Source organism: Acomys minous (assembly GCF_964271855.1).
Source record: "Acomys minous genome assembly, chromosome: 8".
Lineage (NCBI taxonomy): Eukaryota > Metazoa > Chordata > Mammalia > Rodentia > Muridae > Acomys > Acomys minous.
This window is the reverse complement of record NC_140489.1, coordinates 16,170,273-16,186,537: the sequence shown is the minus strand read 5'-3', so window position 1 is coordinate 16,186,537 and position 16,265 is coordinate 16,170,273. Positions and strand designations below refer to the sequence as shown.

Genomic DNA, 16,265 nt, shown 5'->3' with positions numbered 1-16,265 from the left:
TAGGAAGGTGGGGCTAGAGAAATGGCTCAGCAGCTGAGAGGATGGGATGTTTTCCCCCCAGGACCCATATCTGACTCTCAGCCACATGGCTCACAACCATTTGTAATTCCAGTCCCAGGGGATCCATATTCCACCTTCTGGCCTCTGAGGGCACTGCACACACATGGTACACAGACATACATGCAGGCAAATACTCATATACATAAGATAAACATTAATACAATCTGCAAAAACATTTAATTCCGTTAGATGTGTAAGACGGTTACTATGGCTAACACCCAGTTGGGTGTTGAAGGCTATGAGTAAGTGTGTAACCAAGTATGCCCTGAGCCTTTGAGAGGCTGAGGCAAGAGGAACTCACGTTCCAGGCCAGTCTGGGCTATAAAGTAAAACCTTATCTCAAGGAAAACAAAGCTTCGTTGAGCTGAACTGATACACTCTCCCCTGGGAAGCAGAGAGCTGGGTCCTGGTTAAAGGAATGTGTGCACGGATAAGTCGCTGACTGCCCTCCTCCAGTGTTCTGTCTGCTTGCTTAAAACTGCAGAAGTGGATCTCTGTGAGTTCAAGGCCAGCCTGGTCTACAAAATGAGTCCAGGACAGCCAAGGATACACAGAGAAACCCTGTCTTGAAAAACCAACCAACCAACCAAACAAACAAACAAAAACCCCTGCAGAAATTGGATTCCTGTAACACCAAGCCTTGTATTCTGTTATCTTCACGTGGAACCAGGGACCTGGCACCCAGAGACCATCTCCGTCCACCCTCAGGGAAGACATCACTAGCTGATCAGAGCATTCCAAATTCCATGCTGGCCTTGGAATCCTCCCACAAGGCTCTTTGGAGGCATCACTAATCAAATCCGAATTGACAGTTGAGATTAAACTGACTACTCATTCCTGGCCAGTGCCCGGGACTGGACAGGACCCAGCATAAGAAGGGCAGGAGAGGACACTGTCAAGGTGAAGTCTCTGCCTGTGGTGGGTCTAAGGGTGGGGGTAGGGAACAGTATCAGGAGTGTGGGGCCAGGATCCACTGGGGATAGAACACTTGGCCACAAAGGCACAACTGTCACACTGTTCATGTTAAGCCAGCCCCACTTTACAGAGCAAACTTGATCCAGCTCTGTGGAGAAGCAAGAAGCAGGGAAAGGTGTTGCTACCAGCAGCCTCTTCTTTGTTTTTTGTTTTGTTTTGTTTTGTTGTTTTTTGTTTTTTGTGGAGTTTTGATCACAGTATGAGTCTTGTCAGGGATTGTGAGTCCTCCACCTTAAGAGCAAGCCATAAGAATTCAGAACCCATCACAGGCCCTCATTCTTGGCAAGTCTCGTACATAGTTCATGCCTCAGTGTCCTCTGTAGAGCAGGGGTGACAGCCATGTCCATCCTGTATGTCATCCAACTTATAAAAACATGACTGCTTTCCCCAACATCAGAAAGCAGACAAGGCCTGCTGCGTGCGTGCGTGTTTGCATGCATGCTCGCTCCTGTCAAATTTCTTCCTGAAGCCTGCCTTCCTGAGGCCCCGGGTAATGGAGGGAGAACGGTTGTGCCATCTCTGCCTGGAGACTGCTTTCTTTAGACTCTATCTCTGGCCCCTTGCTATATATACTTAGGAGTATAGCAAGTGACGTTAAATCCATCCTCATTTATATGGGGGGGAAATCAAAGCATTTACCAAGGCTGGGACACCTACCTACCCAGCTCTAACTACCCATGGTCACCTGAGGTCCCAGCAGTTCTGTGGGCAACAGTCATACCTTGGGGGGGGTCATCATTAGCCATGAAGTTGGGGAGCCAGGGCAGGAAGCACTCACCCCAACAGTCAAAGGAGCTTACTTCCACCCAACGCCTCCCATCCCTAGTCAGGACTGATTATGGCTGGCATTTGCTGCAGGCTGGACTTGATAGAAATGTGGCTGTTTACGTAAGGGGTTGCATAAGTCACCGTGTGATGCATGGCCCATATTAACAGAACTTCTGGCAAGATGCTGTACCCCATGTGGCCTTTGCATGTTCTCAAGTCAGAGTGGTTGGCCACACTCACTCATCGTGAGCCAGCCCACTGGGCAGCTAGAGTCCCTGGCGAAATTAGGTCTGGCCCTAGTTGATAGCTGTCAGGCCACAGCATATTGGGATGTCACAACCAAAGATCGGGATGCGCTGTCAGCAGTGATCTGTCAGTGATCTGTCATTCCCTACCTGTGGACAAGTGGCTCTTCCCTGGCATCTGGGAAACATTTAACATCTATTCCCTTCCGCTTTTAGGTCAAGAAATATTTCACATTGGTGAGATGGCGGGGTTGGGATGGGGTGGGGCGTGGTTACAGACTGTGGAACTGGCACTGGGGGCTCCCCAGAACACAGGGCTGAGGGGCCAAAGGTCAGTTCCCTGCTCTGCAGCTGATTTAACTCCTCTGCTCAGAGCTTGGCAGAGACTCCCACCTGGGTGCAGTCGGGACTCTGCCTCCTGCTTGTAAGTGCCATCACCCTGGGGAAACAAGACAATCACCGGTCCAATCACACCAGCTATAAATGTCCATTGTCAAGGACACTTCTGCTTCCACAATTCTAGGACAAACCTGCAGCCAAAATGTCACTGCCCTCACCTGCCTAGAGTCGGGCAGCAGAGCGAAGGAACAAAAGTTGTTTCCAGTCAACAGGATGCAAGATCTTCCATGGAAATGATAAAGCAGTTACCTCCCATAAATAAGAAGCCGCCCCGTGCCAAACCTTGGTAGCACAGTGCTCATTATGAGCTCTGGAGGGTCTGGTTTGGGCCGCGCTGGGGTTTCACTGCTGAGCTATTCCTCTCTATCCTAAGCCTGGAAAGATATTTTTTCAGCTGCCTTCCCACAGAGCCCACTAACCTGAGAAACACGGTGGCAACACTACAATAAGATGCCTAAAGGGCACAGGCACGCTGCCATCTTCCAGAAGCTGAACGGCCGACAGCAACACTTTAGGAAGCGGCCGTTTTCTAGGGAGTAGGGTTCACAGGTCACAGGCCAGGTGCAGACTAGGGTAGAAATGGGCCGGATACGGGAGGCAGTCTCCCGGCACATGTGGGAGATAAAGGGGTAATTGCAGACACATGGGGTATATATTACCTCAGTGTAGGCAGCCAGAGTTCTGAGAGGGGCTGGCAGGAGCCTAACCCGGCAGCCATGGAACCTCAGAGTTTATCTCTGGCAGACTCTACCAAGAGTTCGGAGCATAGAGAATGTTGCTTTTTTTTTTTTTTTAACCTGTCAGGGTGGCATGGGACAAGCTGCAAAGTTTCCCCTTCCAATGCAGTGGGGATTAAAATAGCAGTGGGACGGCCTCCGGCCATGCAGAGACTTCTGCCAAAGAAGCAGAGCCTGTGGTGGCCGAGTTAGAGGGGCCAAAGTCCAGCAGACCCCTGTCTGCTCTGCTCTGGCTCTGTAGAGTAGTCATGCTAGCTCTAGGTGTGAGTCGCAGCTCATTGGCTCCAGGCCAGCTCCTTCATTCCAAGGAGGGAAACTCAGGCTCCTACAGGCAAGGTATGTCCCCCAGCGACTGTCTCTTGGCACCACTCCTGAGTGAGGGCGTGTAGCCATGCCCATCTGGCATCTAGACTAAGGTATGAAGATGTAGGCCCGTCTGGCATCTAGAATCAGAAGAAGGTGGCAGAAAAGAGAGGGAGGAAAGGGGAGGAGGGAAGGGGAGGAGGCATGTGGGGTAAACCGAGCTGGCTGGCATGGAGGCCCTGCCCACGAACACTTCCCAGACAGCCTCCTTCACCATGCCACTGCCAGCCTCACCTTCTCTCTGGGCAGTTGGTGGGCAGGGCCAAGGCAGCCTGGACTCCCTCACTTGCTCCAACTGCGCGGCCCTGCTTGCAGCCCTGCCGGCGTTGGCACGGTGACAGTAGCCAAGTGTGCAAACTTGTGCCATTGTCCCTGGGCCAGGGGGAGCCATGGAGACTAGCTAATATGACACAGGAAAATGTTTGCTGATGGCAATTCTATGGGCTTTGTCCACCTCTTTCTCCATCATGACGACTCGATTTAAGTCCCTAACTGTTTGACTACAAATGCAAGGGGACCGTGCAACGCCACCCTTTTGTCCGGCCGCACTGAATGGGCAATTCAGGCTTTGTGCAGCTCAATTGAGGAAGCAAACATAAAGACAAAATTCCTGAGAGCCTCGGCTCCCTTCCCATGGATATCCCAGCACCCCTCAGCCAGCCCGTCAGGGCTACCTTTCCCCACATCAGCGCACCTCTCGACCCATCCCAGGGGACCCTTCAGGAGAGGGTGGTTGAAAGAGGCGAGAGACACGAGGACAGAGACAAAGTCAGAGAGCACACACTCAACACTCAAGGGCAGAGGGAAAGCAGCCCACCCGGCTTACCCCATCCGATTGTCTGTCTGCACTGGAGCATGGCAGCTGGAGGCCTGGAGTATCTGGGGACGCTTGGGTGCCTGTCTCCACTGCATCCAGCCCTCCTTGATCCTGGACATTTTTGCATGCGCTCACACACACAAACACACACACACACACACACACACCTCAAGAAACCAGGGTACGGAGGTCAAGGGGAGGAGGGGGTGGAGACTGGGGAAAGTGGGGCTGAAGGGGTAGAAATTTACCGGGAAATGATTGCATTTGGGAGCTGTCTTTTTTTTTTTTTTTGTGATGGTCCCCATGGTGACAATTTGTGACGGCAAAGAATGTGGGACCGGGGCTCCGCCGCCTGATTGGGATGCTTTGTATCTGGAGAGGCGCTCCTGATTGGCCTGAGGGCCCCCCAGCTCCAGACTTGTCCTCCATTCAGCCCACTCAAGGGCTGCACAACTGCTTCTCACCCTGCACGGAGCTCACTGCGCGCCAGCTCACCGGGCTCGCCTGGGTCTAAGGTGGGGAACCTGCTGGCCACATTGGTGGGGCGTGGGGCGGGGGGGGGGGGGGGGACCTGGCCTGCACCTTCGGTCAGTGTGGAGTCCCAAGTGGTTTGGCCAGGCCCGGTGGAGGGCAGGGCATAAGCGGGCTAGGGCCTTGGGGGAGGGGCGCATTACTGTGGGTGGTGGCCCAGGAGGCATGAAATTGCTGCAGATGCTTCCACAGGGGAGTCCCTGCTGCCTGCAGCCTGAGATGAGCCTCGAAGGCAGGTCTAGATTAAGTGCTAGACAGGGATCCTGCCTGGCCCTTGTGAGTGTTGGGGGTGGAGCATAGGGACTGCAGAGGGGGCGGGGTGGTGGGAGGGGGAGGCCACCACTGAGGGGGGGGGGGGCGGGATGAGCGCTTGGCCTTCTTTAGAGAATTTCTTTGGCTTCGAAGATAAAAACTTGAACGGTGAGTTGTGCACGTTGGCCTCACAGTATGTGGGAGATGTGACCGACTGGGAATGTAGCCCCAGCAATGCCACTTGTAGCTGGGTGGCTTGCTTTCTCTGAACCTTAACTTGCAGAAGAGGGCAACAGATCCCAGGAGATGAAATAAAATAGTTGGCAGCTGTCTCATCTCAGATGTTCAAGAAACGCTGAGTGACTTAGCAGTTCCATTGTGGATTTCCTGTTTGGGACAGAGGGGTACCTACCCTGGGCCAGGGAGCTTTTTGCCTCCAGTCCTGGTGGCCCTAGGGAGGTGTAACTACCCTGGAGAAACACCAGCTGCCTGTTGTGTTCCCTAGGTCTGTCCCCCTGAGCTCTCCTCTGAGCTGCCAGCCCCAAGCAGAGCCCACGCCCTTCATGGAAAGCCCTGCACAGTTCCCGTGGTCATGGCAGCTGACAGTGATGTGAAGATGCTACTGAATTTTGTAAACCTGGCGTCCAGTGACATCAAGGCAGCCCTGGACAAGTCCGCACCCTGCCGCCGCTCTGTGGACCACCGCAAGTACCTGCAGAAGCAGCTTAAGCGCTTCTCTCAGAAGTACGCGCGGCTCCCTAGGGGCCTGCCCGGCAGGGTGACAGAGCCCCACCTGCAAAGAGGGCCTGAAGAGAGGCCTGGACGGCTGCCCCTTCATCCCTGTTCTGAATCCAGCGGGGGTGGGAGCTGCACAGAGAAGGCCCTGGGGACCCCCTTCAGGGAGGAGTGCCTTTCTAAGGAGCAGAGCTTGCGGGGCTTGAATCCAGAGGCTGCTAGACCTGGCCAGGTGCCCATGAGGAAGAGACAGCTGCCTGCCTCCTTTTGGGAGGAACCAAGGCCCACCCTCAGCTACCCAATGGGACTGGAGGTGGGCCTGGCCCCCAGGGAGGCATCTCTGTATGAGAATAAGAAAAATTGCAAGGGTCTGGAGTCCCTGGGGCCTGAGACTGCTCCATTGCCCATGTCCCCAAGGGTACTAGCTGACACGGAGGCACTCAAGATGTCTGGGGCATCCCTGATAGGCAGCCTTGATGCTTGGAGCTACTGCCCTTTCCAGTACCATGGACAGCCCATCTTCCCCAGTCTTCCAGGGGTCCTGCCTCAAGGCCCAATGCCCAGTCTGGGCTTGTGGAGGAAAAGTCCCACCTCACCTGTGGAGCTAGCCCACTTCTGCAAGGATGTGGACAGTCCAGGGCCCAAAGTGTACAGACCCGTGGTCCTGAAGCCTATCCCCACTAAGCCAGCTATGTCTCCAGCCATCTTCAATGTCTTCGGCTACCTCTAGCTGGACGGCCTCAGCCCCCTCATTTGGCCTGCAGGATGAGGTCTCTGACAAGCTCTCTGTGTGAGAAGGGAGCTGACCAGGGGTCCAGCAAGGCTGCCTCGGGGAGGGGACTCTTCAGACAGGCACCTCTCTGGATCTTGCAGCCTGTGGGGCCAGGCGCAGGAAAGCCTTCCCCCAGAGACTCCCTGACCCTGTGGAGACCATGGGCAGTGGGACCCCAGCTGCCATCTACTTGGGGGGGGGGCGGATGTACATCTCACTTGTTCTTTTTGTTCTTTGTAAATATTGAGAAAGTTAAAAAGAATAAACTTTCTTTTGCAGTTTCCACCTCTTGGGTGTTATGAAATGGGATAGTTCCAGGTACAGGGTTCACACAGAGCATGGCTACAGAGCCTGAAACCTCTGAGATGTCTGGAGCTGGATGCTGGGGAACACGGCTCAATTCACAGGGAAGAGTTGAGAAGGGATTGGGGAAGGATGCTCGGTCCAGAAGTCTGATGAAGGAGGTAGGCAAAATCTGGATTCCCCCATTGCTCATTATGCTCTGGCCCAAGGAGCCAAAGCTACAATTTTGGTGTGCCTGCTCAACAGCTTAGGCGGTGCCAGAGTGGCCAGGTATAATCCTGGTCAGAGTTAAAACCAGGACAAATGAGATTTCAGTTTCTTGTGACCAAAACAGGGGGTTTGACTAAACTGTTCCTTTTAAGCATGAGCACTGACTATACGTCCACAGCAATTCAAACCAAAACAAGTAATAGCCAAATTCCCAAAACCACAGTCTTGAACTAGTGCAGCCCCATTCTTCTGCCTGCTCTCAGCCAATGTCAATGAAATGTTGAGAATTCTGATGTATAGAAGTGTGTTCTGGGGGGGGAGAGGGGGGAGGAACCAGGAGCGTATCCTGATAGTTCCTGGACAGCTAAGCTGCTGGGGTAGATGGGTTCCTGAGCAGCCTTGGTCTAGGCACGCTGTAAGGCAGCTAGACTACACAGTCTTCACAACCAAGCTTGGTGCTAAGCAAGCCTCTGTACCCCACATGGGGATCCCATCAAGTGCACTGCCTGTCTCCTTCATGACCTTGCCCTCCGAGATGGTCCTTAGCTAACTCAGCATCCAGGATTACAGGCTGCACATGGAGCCTTGTTTCTTGCCTACTCCCCTCCCCCCTAAGACCCACCAGAACACGGAGTCCACTGGAAGGGGCAGCTGGCCAGGGAGATGTGGGCAGTATTCTGAAGCCTGTCCAAAGGTATCCCAGGATTTCCAAGGCACAGATGCTGGCATGACACAAAGTTGTCCTAAGTCGTCATCCGGCACATAGGAGGGGCAGGTCCTTAGCTGATGCTTGGTCTCAGTCTCAGGAGCAGATGTGTGCTGCCTTTTCCCCCAAAGCACCATCACAAAGACCCTCCAAACCCCCAGCAATGGTTCTCAGGCTCCTGCGGACTGTACGGCAGGGAGCTCAAAGCTCCAGTCCTGCCACCTATTACTCAAGATACTGTTCTACATTAAAACGGCTTCACCCAAAAAGTGAGCTCGGGCACAGACCTGCTACGTGGGGTGTTTAGAGATGAGACCTGATCTCCCTTATTGTAAGAAGCTGCCTTCTACACAGAGGCACCTGGAGGTCCTTCCATGCTGGCAGATTCAAGAAAGTCATAGATCAAGCTGCCCACTGCCTGGACACCCTACCCTCTCACCACCCCACTCCTACCTAGAACAGGAGCGACCCTCCAGAGTCACATATTTCTTCAGGTGCTGCTGAGCCCCACCCTGCCTGAGTCCTCCTGGTCCGACACCAGCCTTTGCTTGCTGGGGCTCAGGTTTTCCCCAGCGGTACCTGTAGAGCCATTCCTCCAAAAGCAGGAAGGACTGGCTTAAAGGCAGAAGCTAGGACCGGAGAGGTGGCCCAGTAGTTGTGAGCACTTCTCTTGCAGAAATCCCAGCAGCCACCTCAGAAGGTTTAGTGCTGTTTGTAATCTGATACCAGGTGATCTGACACCCTCTGAGCTCCTTGGGAAACCACACACACACACACACACACACACACACACACACACACACACACGTGCATAAACACAGCTTGACACTCATAAACACAATAAATCTTAACAATAAAATAAAAGCAGAAACCTTTAATGCAGTGGTTCTCAACCTTCCTAGTGCTATGACCCTTTAATACAGGTCCTTATGTTGTGGTGACCCACCCCCCCAACCATTAGATTATTTTCATCGCTACTTCATAACTCTAATTTTGCTACTTTTATGAATTGCAATGTATATCTAATATGCATTCCCTGTGAAAGGGTAGTTCTACCCCCAGAGAGGTTGAGATCCACAAGTTGAGGGGCCACTGCTTTAATGAGAGCCAACAGGAGCCCAGGGCACCAGCCTCCCTCATATGGAAGCTGCTGTGGGGAACACACTGCACATCTAGGGACACTTGATATTGGAAAGGAAAAAAAATCAGCTTTCTTTACAGCAGCAGATACCCTCCCCTCCCCAACCAAAACCAAGATGGGAGCTGAAAATGTAGCCCCGGGATTGGTAGAGGGCTTGTTTACGATGCACAAAGCCCTAAGCTTGGTTTCCATCATTGCAAAATAAATACATAGCAGGGAAAAAAAAGAGGAGGAAGATCAAGTTATCTTGGTGTGGCTACAGGTAAAGCCCAAAGCCAGTGAGGGAATCTCTATCTGTTCAGTGTTCTGTTCTTACCACCATCGCATTCTCATGCTATTGCATTGCAACTGGGACCAGACTTCTCCAAGATACTGTTTATGACACTGTGGCATCTCTAAGGCAGGCACCCTTCCTAGGCTTGGTGATGCAATGGAGTCTAGAGTTAGCCCTGAGCACTGACAAGTCATCATTGGCCCACTTAGCATGTGGACTGTGAGCAGACAGAGGCAGGCATCTATGGAAACTCAAGGTGGTATTTGACAAGGCCCAGCCCGGGTGTCTGACACCAGCTAGAGGTAACTGCCGAGTGTGGTAGCTGAGCTTCATTCCCACCCCTCTATGCCACGGGCAGCCACCCGGCCCAACATGTGTGCTTCTCAGCTGGGAGGATGTGTAGCTGCTGTGTGCTAGGACTCTAGACCAATGAGCTAGTGTCTCAGCTTAGTCCCTTCCTCCCTTGTGACTGCTTGGCTTCCTGGTCAAATGTAATCAGGGGACCTTGAGATGAACCACACTTAGCGGCTTCCTCTGTGCCTTCGAGGCTAAGCCAGCTTCCTACTAGATTTCCTCCAACAAAACACCAAGAGACAGCAGCCAAGCACAGAGCTGGCACAGGGACTCTGCTGTGTATGCTCAGGCAAGTCCCTTCCCGTCTCAATCTCTGTCTCATCAGGACCTTGAGGGTGTGGACAGGATGCTGCTTAGCTCCCCTCTGAGCCTAGAACTCACTGTTGTCTCCTCCTCCTCCTCTTTCTCCTCCTCTTCTTCCTCCTTCTTCCTCCACTTCTTCTTCCTCCTCTTCTTCTTCCTCCACTTCTTCCTCCCCCTCCTCTTCTCCTCCTCCTTCTAGACTAGAATATATTCATAAAAACTATGGATGCCAGAGGCAGCAAGGCCATCAGGAACCATCCAGCCCATTGTACAGACAAAGAAACCTAGTCCCAGAAGAGAAAGCCAGCAACAGTCTGAGTCATCACTCCTCTGCTGGTCCAGCTGCTTACTTTCTTTTCTTTCTTTCTTTTTTTTTTTTTTAAAGATTTATTTATTTGTTATTATGTATACAGAGCACTGCCTGCATGTACACCTGCAGGCCAGAGGAGAGCATCAGATCACATTATAGATGGTTGTGAGCCACCATGTGGTTGCTGGGAATTGAACTCATGACCTCTGGAAGAGGAGTCAGTGCTCTTAACTGCTGAGCCATCTCTCCAGCCCCTGCTGCTTACTTTCTGAAAGGACAAAAACTACCCTTGACCCCACTGATGACCCTCAGAGACAGAGGCTAGGCTAGATGCAGGCTTTAAGCAAGCGGCCCTGCTTTGTTGGTGCTGAAGACTGACCTGGCCTGGGAGAAAGTTTCACTGCCATGCAGGGAGAATATGGAAGAACTGATGCAACTCCTATGAAAACCGTGTCCTGGGTCTCATCTTCTGGGTCCCAAAGACCCTCAAATAAAGTTGATGACAGTGTTGAGCCTCAGGGCTCACCTGCACCACCTGCAAACAGGACACCTGCTTCTGCCTTGCTTGTGTCACCAGAACATGGTGGCCAGGAATTCTGTACTCTTGCTAGCCTCCTCACCAGCTTTGGGTTGCTTTTTCTTACTATTTCAACATCTGTAGCAAAAAGGATGGCAAGAGGGTCAGAAAATGTGGGAGTCAACCATAGGTATCGAGGGGACTTGTAAGCACAGGCCTCCTGCTAGTGAATAAAGCTCTGCTTTCCATGTGATTGAACCAGTAAAAGAAAACCAACTGGGACTCTCCTGACACACCCTCAGGCGTCTTTCAGAGCCCAGCAAAGGTGATGTTCAAGGGTCTGCGTGCCCTGTACCTGCAGCCCCTGTCAAGCCCTCACAACTGCCAGGATCAAGGCTAAGCAGCGCCTCAGGCCTGGAGAGTCTGAAAGGAGGGACTCTACAGGGAAGAAAATCTGTACGCAACATTTATTGTGCTCAGCGAAGCACTCTGGCTGAGGAGAGTCACCCACCGCAGCCTGAAATCTGAGAGTCCATTGAGGAAATCACAGGTGAAGTCATTCCAGAAATTCTCCAGCTGAAGGCCAAGATTCCTGCCTGGGCCGCCTGTCCCAGCCCAGCTCTGCCCTGAGCCCCTGGTTGAAGGTCTCTGGCTATGCCCACTGGCAGAGCAAGTCTATAATTCATTCAACAGTGTGAAACAGGAGGTTCCTCGCCTACTCCACACATCCGGCTCTCACTCTGGGCGAAGCTCTAGTACAGAGACCCAGCAAGATCACACTCTGTAGCTTTGTTCTGATCCCCAAGTGCTCCTGGATGCAGACCACCTGGGGTTGTCATGGAAACTGTCTGAAGGCCAAGTCTCCTCTTCAGGACCGCTACTGTGTGTTCTCATATTTAAGGTATCTGATCAGCCTGCCCGGGAGCGGCAGTGTGTCCAGGAGTTTTATTCGGTACTTCCCTATGGCCTTCCGCACTCGCAGCCGGCAGAGGTGAGCCAGAGGTCTCGGAGGTTCTGGGAAGAGGAGAATATGGGAGATGCACATTTGTCATTTGCACTGAACAAGGGGTGTGGCCTATGAGCTTAGCCAGTGATGTGGCTGAGTCCCAGCGGGGTGCTTGCTGTTGGGCATCTCGGTCCCCAAAGCTAGCAGTGTTCCTTGATATCATCAACATGCATGGATCTGCACAACCCAAGGTGATCAGGGTGGATGCCATTCCCATTTCCCAGGTAAGGGTTCCACCTTGCCCAGGATGTTTCTGGGAGTCATGATTACATCCCTGTGTCTTTGGATTCTTCTTGTCACACACAGCCTGGACCCCAAGACAGCCTCAACATACTGGCCAGCATGTGACCTCTCTGGAGTTCCCATACATAGAACTGTTTGGGGCTCCTGCTGTCACCGAGAAGCCAGATGAAGCAGGCAGAATCTGACAGTGGGGCTGTAGACTCCTACTTGGTTGCTCCCAGACACCCTTAGAGTACCTTATGCAATGGTGTTTGCTCCCTTGGGAGTAGGGGTGAAGAGGGGCAGAAGGGTGCATCTGGTAATTGGGTAATTTATTTGGGCTCAAAGAAGTAGTTTGTCGAACTAAAACATGCCATTCATTTATACATCATCCATCCGTCCATCCATCCATCCATCTATCCATCCACCTGTACATCTGTCCATCCATCCATCTATCCATCTGTACATCCGACCACCCATTCATTCAGCAAGCACATGCTGGATCAGAGATGTAGAGGCGCCTCCTGGAGGATGAGCAGGTTCCACACCTTCCATCTGAGAGGGGTCCTCACTTTCCCAGGGAGAGACAGAGGGCAAGACATTCCCAATGGGGAAGATGGCAAGGAAGACAGAGGACTGAGAAGGAGAGTGGAAAGCAGAAGGGCAGAAGGGCAGAAGGGCAGCACCACCAATTGCAGGCCCACAAGCCACCCTGGGGCTTCCGACCAACGCTTGGTGTTCCCGGCACTCCCGATGCCAGGGCCTCGGCTTCCCTCTAGAAAAGCAGGGCCTTTTCTGTGAGGAGGGAAGTAAAGACATCCCTCTGTCTTTTGATTCCTCTTGTCCCACATAGCCTGAACCCCAAAACAGCCTCAACATATTGGTCAGGCTGGTAACAAGAGGTATGGAGGGCCCGGGTGCTGGGCTAGGCTGCTTTCTCCTCTGTGCCCCTAGTGCAGACGTGGGTAGAGACATAGCCAAAAAGAGGTGGCTCTAAAGCAGTGGTTCTCAACCTGTGGGTCACGACCCCTTGAGGATGTCAAAAACAAAAAAACAACCCCCCCCAAAAAAAAACCTTTCACAGGGGTTGCCTGAGACCACCAGAAAACATAGATATTTATATTATGATTCATAACAGTAGAAAGATTAGTTATGAAGTGGCAACAAAATAATTTTATGGTTGAGGGGTTGGAGTCACCACAGCATAAGGAACTGTATTAAAGGGCCCCAGCATTAGGAAGGTTGAGAACCACTTTGCCTCAGAAAGGTGTATCTTCTGTTCACAAATGCTTGCTGAAGTACTCTGTCCCTGGGGTGCAGTCTAGATGGGAGAGATGACCCCTTTGTAAGGAAAGCAAGAGCGAGGACAGAACTGGCGGGTCCCATATCTGGGTGTGGACCGCTGCACCCTCTAGTGGCCAGGGATCATAGCAGCAGCCAGTGACTCTCCATTAGTGAAGGGTTTGTCGGGTAGATGGCGCACCTGTCCCTTGCTGCTGCTCACTAACTTTCAAAGGCATCAACTGAGCATTGTCAGCCCGGATCTGTGCCAGGGGAAGATCCTGCAGTAGTTAGGTCTCAAGGGAACAGCTAGGATCAGGGAGAAATTACGTACACCAGAGTTGGGGTCCTATGGGGGACAAGGACGAGACAGTTTTGGTGGCACGGTGATACTTCAGGCCTCAGGCCAGTCTCTGTGCTACCTGCCTGACAGACAAACAAGCAGGGTCCAGACTGCTGGGCCCAAGCTAGCCAGGCTTTGCCATCTGAGCTCTGGAAGAGTTTGGGCCATCTCACAGCCACCCTAAGTGTCACTACAAAGGCTTCTCAGGGCTTAGGCTGCTCTGGGTGACCCGCTGAGCATCGGTTCTGGCGTACTGGAAATCTGGTGGCAATGCAGACTCCAGATCGTCACAACACAGTGGAGCCAGGAGCTGTCCTTTGGGTGAAATCTGGGTGCCCTCCAAGTGCAGATACCGTAGGTCACCATGCACTCCTCCTCCTGCAATTCTGCCTCTCGGATGCCTCATATGTAAGCAACTCCAAAATGCGGGCAGTAGATCCACAGTTCCCTCAGGGTACCAGAATTTTGTCATACCAATTAAAGTTGTCAGACCTGGGCTGGTCTCCAGGCTCCTACTACCTAGCTATGTGACCTTGGCCCAGGGGACATGATCTCTCTGAGGCTCAACGACTTTATCATCCCAGTATCGACCAACACATTGGGTGGACACTGCAGAGCAGGGCCAGCCACAGCCTGTGCTGGTATGGGTCACATTGCCTGAGGTCTGGATGTCTGGGCCAGAGGGTGTCCAGGTAGCAGCAGCCACAGCCCTACCTGCCTTCTCCTTGATGACGGCCCAGTCCTCGTAGCTGTCAATGTGTTCCTTCAGCCGGGAGCACAGCTGCACGTTGCCAACATAGTCCAGAAGGACATCAATGATGGGTCCCGCCCAGCGGCTCACTTCCGGGGCTGACAGGAACTCACAGAACTGAAAAAGGAGCGCACCACTCTTTCAGGTGAGGTCACAGAGGTGGTGGGGCAGGTTTCCTTCTTACAAACCCCTCCCCTCAGAAAAGGCCCCCTTGCTTACTGGCTTCTACTGTCTAACCTGTGTTGGGCTGGTCCAGTCACTTCCCTGTGCTTCAATGTCTTTGTCTATAAATTGGGCATGTGACATCCACTCCAAGGACTTTTTAAAGAACATAAACTACTTTGTACCCAGGAGATGACCCATGCGTGTTGGTTGTGAGCCACCAGACTGGCCTTTAACAGGAAAGCTTTTCTAGTCTCTAGTCTCTAGCTCTGTTTACATTCTAAATGCTGATTTTTATCCCCCCTACCCCGGCCCATCCTCTCTCTTACTGAGACTATGGCATCATTCAGTGCTCTGTGGCTGAGCCAACCCCTGACCTTCTCTAATACTTTCTTATTTTTTAAGAGATCCTTTATTTTTTAATTATCTGTATACATATGTGTGTGTGTGCATGTGAGTGAGGGTGCCCCCACAGGAGTGGGGAGGGGATTCCCTTGCAGCTAGGGTTAGAGTTGGTCGTGAGCCATCGCTGATCGGTGCTGAGAACCCAACCTCAGTTATCTGCAAGAGCAACACACGCTCTCAACTGCTCAGCCAACTCTCCAGGCTCCCTTTCCCATTTTAACCTCTCGCTAAGCTGTTAAAGGTGACCTTAAACTTACTCTCTAGCCCGGGCTGGCCTCAAACTTGCAATCTTCTTGCCTTAGTCTCTCGGGTACCAGGGTTACACACAGGCCTGCATCACGTGTCTGGCTGTCCTGCATCACATGTCTGGCTGTCCTGCATCCTAGGAACTTCTCATTTTACGTCAACCTGCTCTGCTGTCCCCTTTCTGTCCACTGAAGGTTTGCCACAGGTGACTGGTCCTGGAGCTTTGTAGAATTCCCTCCTCCCCAGCCAATCTTTTATCCCACTATGTGTTCTTTAAGGGACCCAAAACGAAACCTGCAAGAGCCACGGAGTCTGCCTCTGATGAAGGCGTTAGCCACGGGTTCACTCTCCATCAGCCAACATACCCTCCTAAACTATAACGATTCACCCAATCTGCTTCCGAAGTACGGTTATCACCCTGCCCTGCCTTTCCTGACACCCGCCTTTCCGGTCCCTCCATGCACCTGCACCACGTTGGGTGCCTTGTCGTCCACTGGCGCATCGTGGAAGCGGCTGGGTCGAGGGGCGGGCGGGTGCGGCCCGTTGCCGTACAGGCAGGAGAAGCAAGGCTCGCCATCGCAGCCTAGGTCCATGAGGAACTTGAGCAACGACAGGCACTTCATGGCAAACATGATGGTGGCGGGGAAGGCTGTGGGATGAGTGGCGATGTAGGCGTCGATGTTGGCTCCGTGGTCCAACAGCAGCTGCATGGTGCGCAGGCAGCCGTGGCGGATGGCCACCAGCAGGGGGCTGATGACGTCGCTGTTGGGGTCGGCGCCCGCCAGCAGCAGCAGCTCGGTGGCGTACACATTGTTGTTGACCACAGCGAAGTAGAGCGCAGAGGTGCGGCGGTCCTCGTAGAGGCGCGCTCGCTCCGGGGCCAGGGGCGCGTTCACGTCGAAGCGCGCGGCCAGCAACGCCTCCAGCACCCCGTCGTTGTTGCGCTCAGCCGCCAGGTGCAGAGGGCTGATGCCGCTGCGGCGCACGCGCGTGCGGCTGGTCACCGGCAGCAACATCTGCACTATCCTGTGGGAGGACAGGCACGCGCGAGTCAGGAGACCACACTGCAAGGCCAGC

General features: G+C 52.9%; 2 protein-coding genes across 7 annotated transcripts in view; one reads left to right on the top strand and one right to left on the bottom strand.

Moving 5' to 3' along the window:
- The first annotated feature begins 865 nt into the window (after positions 1-865).
- Positions 866-6,937, top strand: FAM181A (family with sequence similarity 181 member A). Of its 2 annotated transcripts, XM_084792472.1 has the most exons (3): positions 872-960; positions 4,693-4,879; positions 5,653-6,937. In XM_084792472.1, exon 3 carries the CDS (start codon positions 5,740-5,742, stop codon positions 6,610-6,612), a length of 873 nt encoding a protein of 290 aa, XP_084648598.1. In that variant the 5' UTR covers positions 872-960; positions 4,693-4,879; positions 5,653-5,739; the 3' UTR covers positions 6,613-6,937. The 2 variants fall into 2 exon arrangements, with proteins under 2 accessions (XP_084648599.1, XP_084648598.1); XM_084792473.1 differs by lacking the exon at positions 4,693-4,879 and having other exon boundaries at positions 866-960.
- A 1,827-nt stretch (positions 6,938-8,764) lies between these two features.
- Positions 8,765-16,265, bottom strand: part of ASB2 (ankyrin repeat and SOCS box containing 2) — a 38,930-nt gene continuing 31,429 nt past the window's right edge. For 4 of the 5 annotated variants that reach the window (XM_084793696.1, XM_084793697.1, XM_084793698.1 and 1 more), the window contains 3 exons: positions 15,653-16,214; positions 14,339-14,492; positions 8,765-11,786 (listed from right to left, as the gene is read on the bottom strand). In XM_084793696.1, coding sequence (XP_084649822.1) covers positions 11,650-11,786; positions 14,339-14,492; positions 15,653-16,214 — 853 coding nt within the window. In that variant the 3' untranslated portion in view covers positions 8,765-11,649. The remainder of the gene's footprint in view (positions 11,787-14,338; positions 14,493-15,652; positions 16,215-16,265) is intronic. The other variant, XM_084793699.1, reaches the window with a different exon arrangement.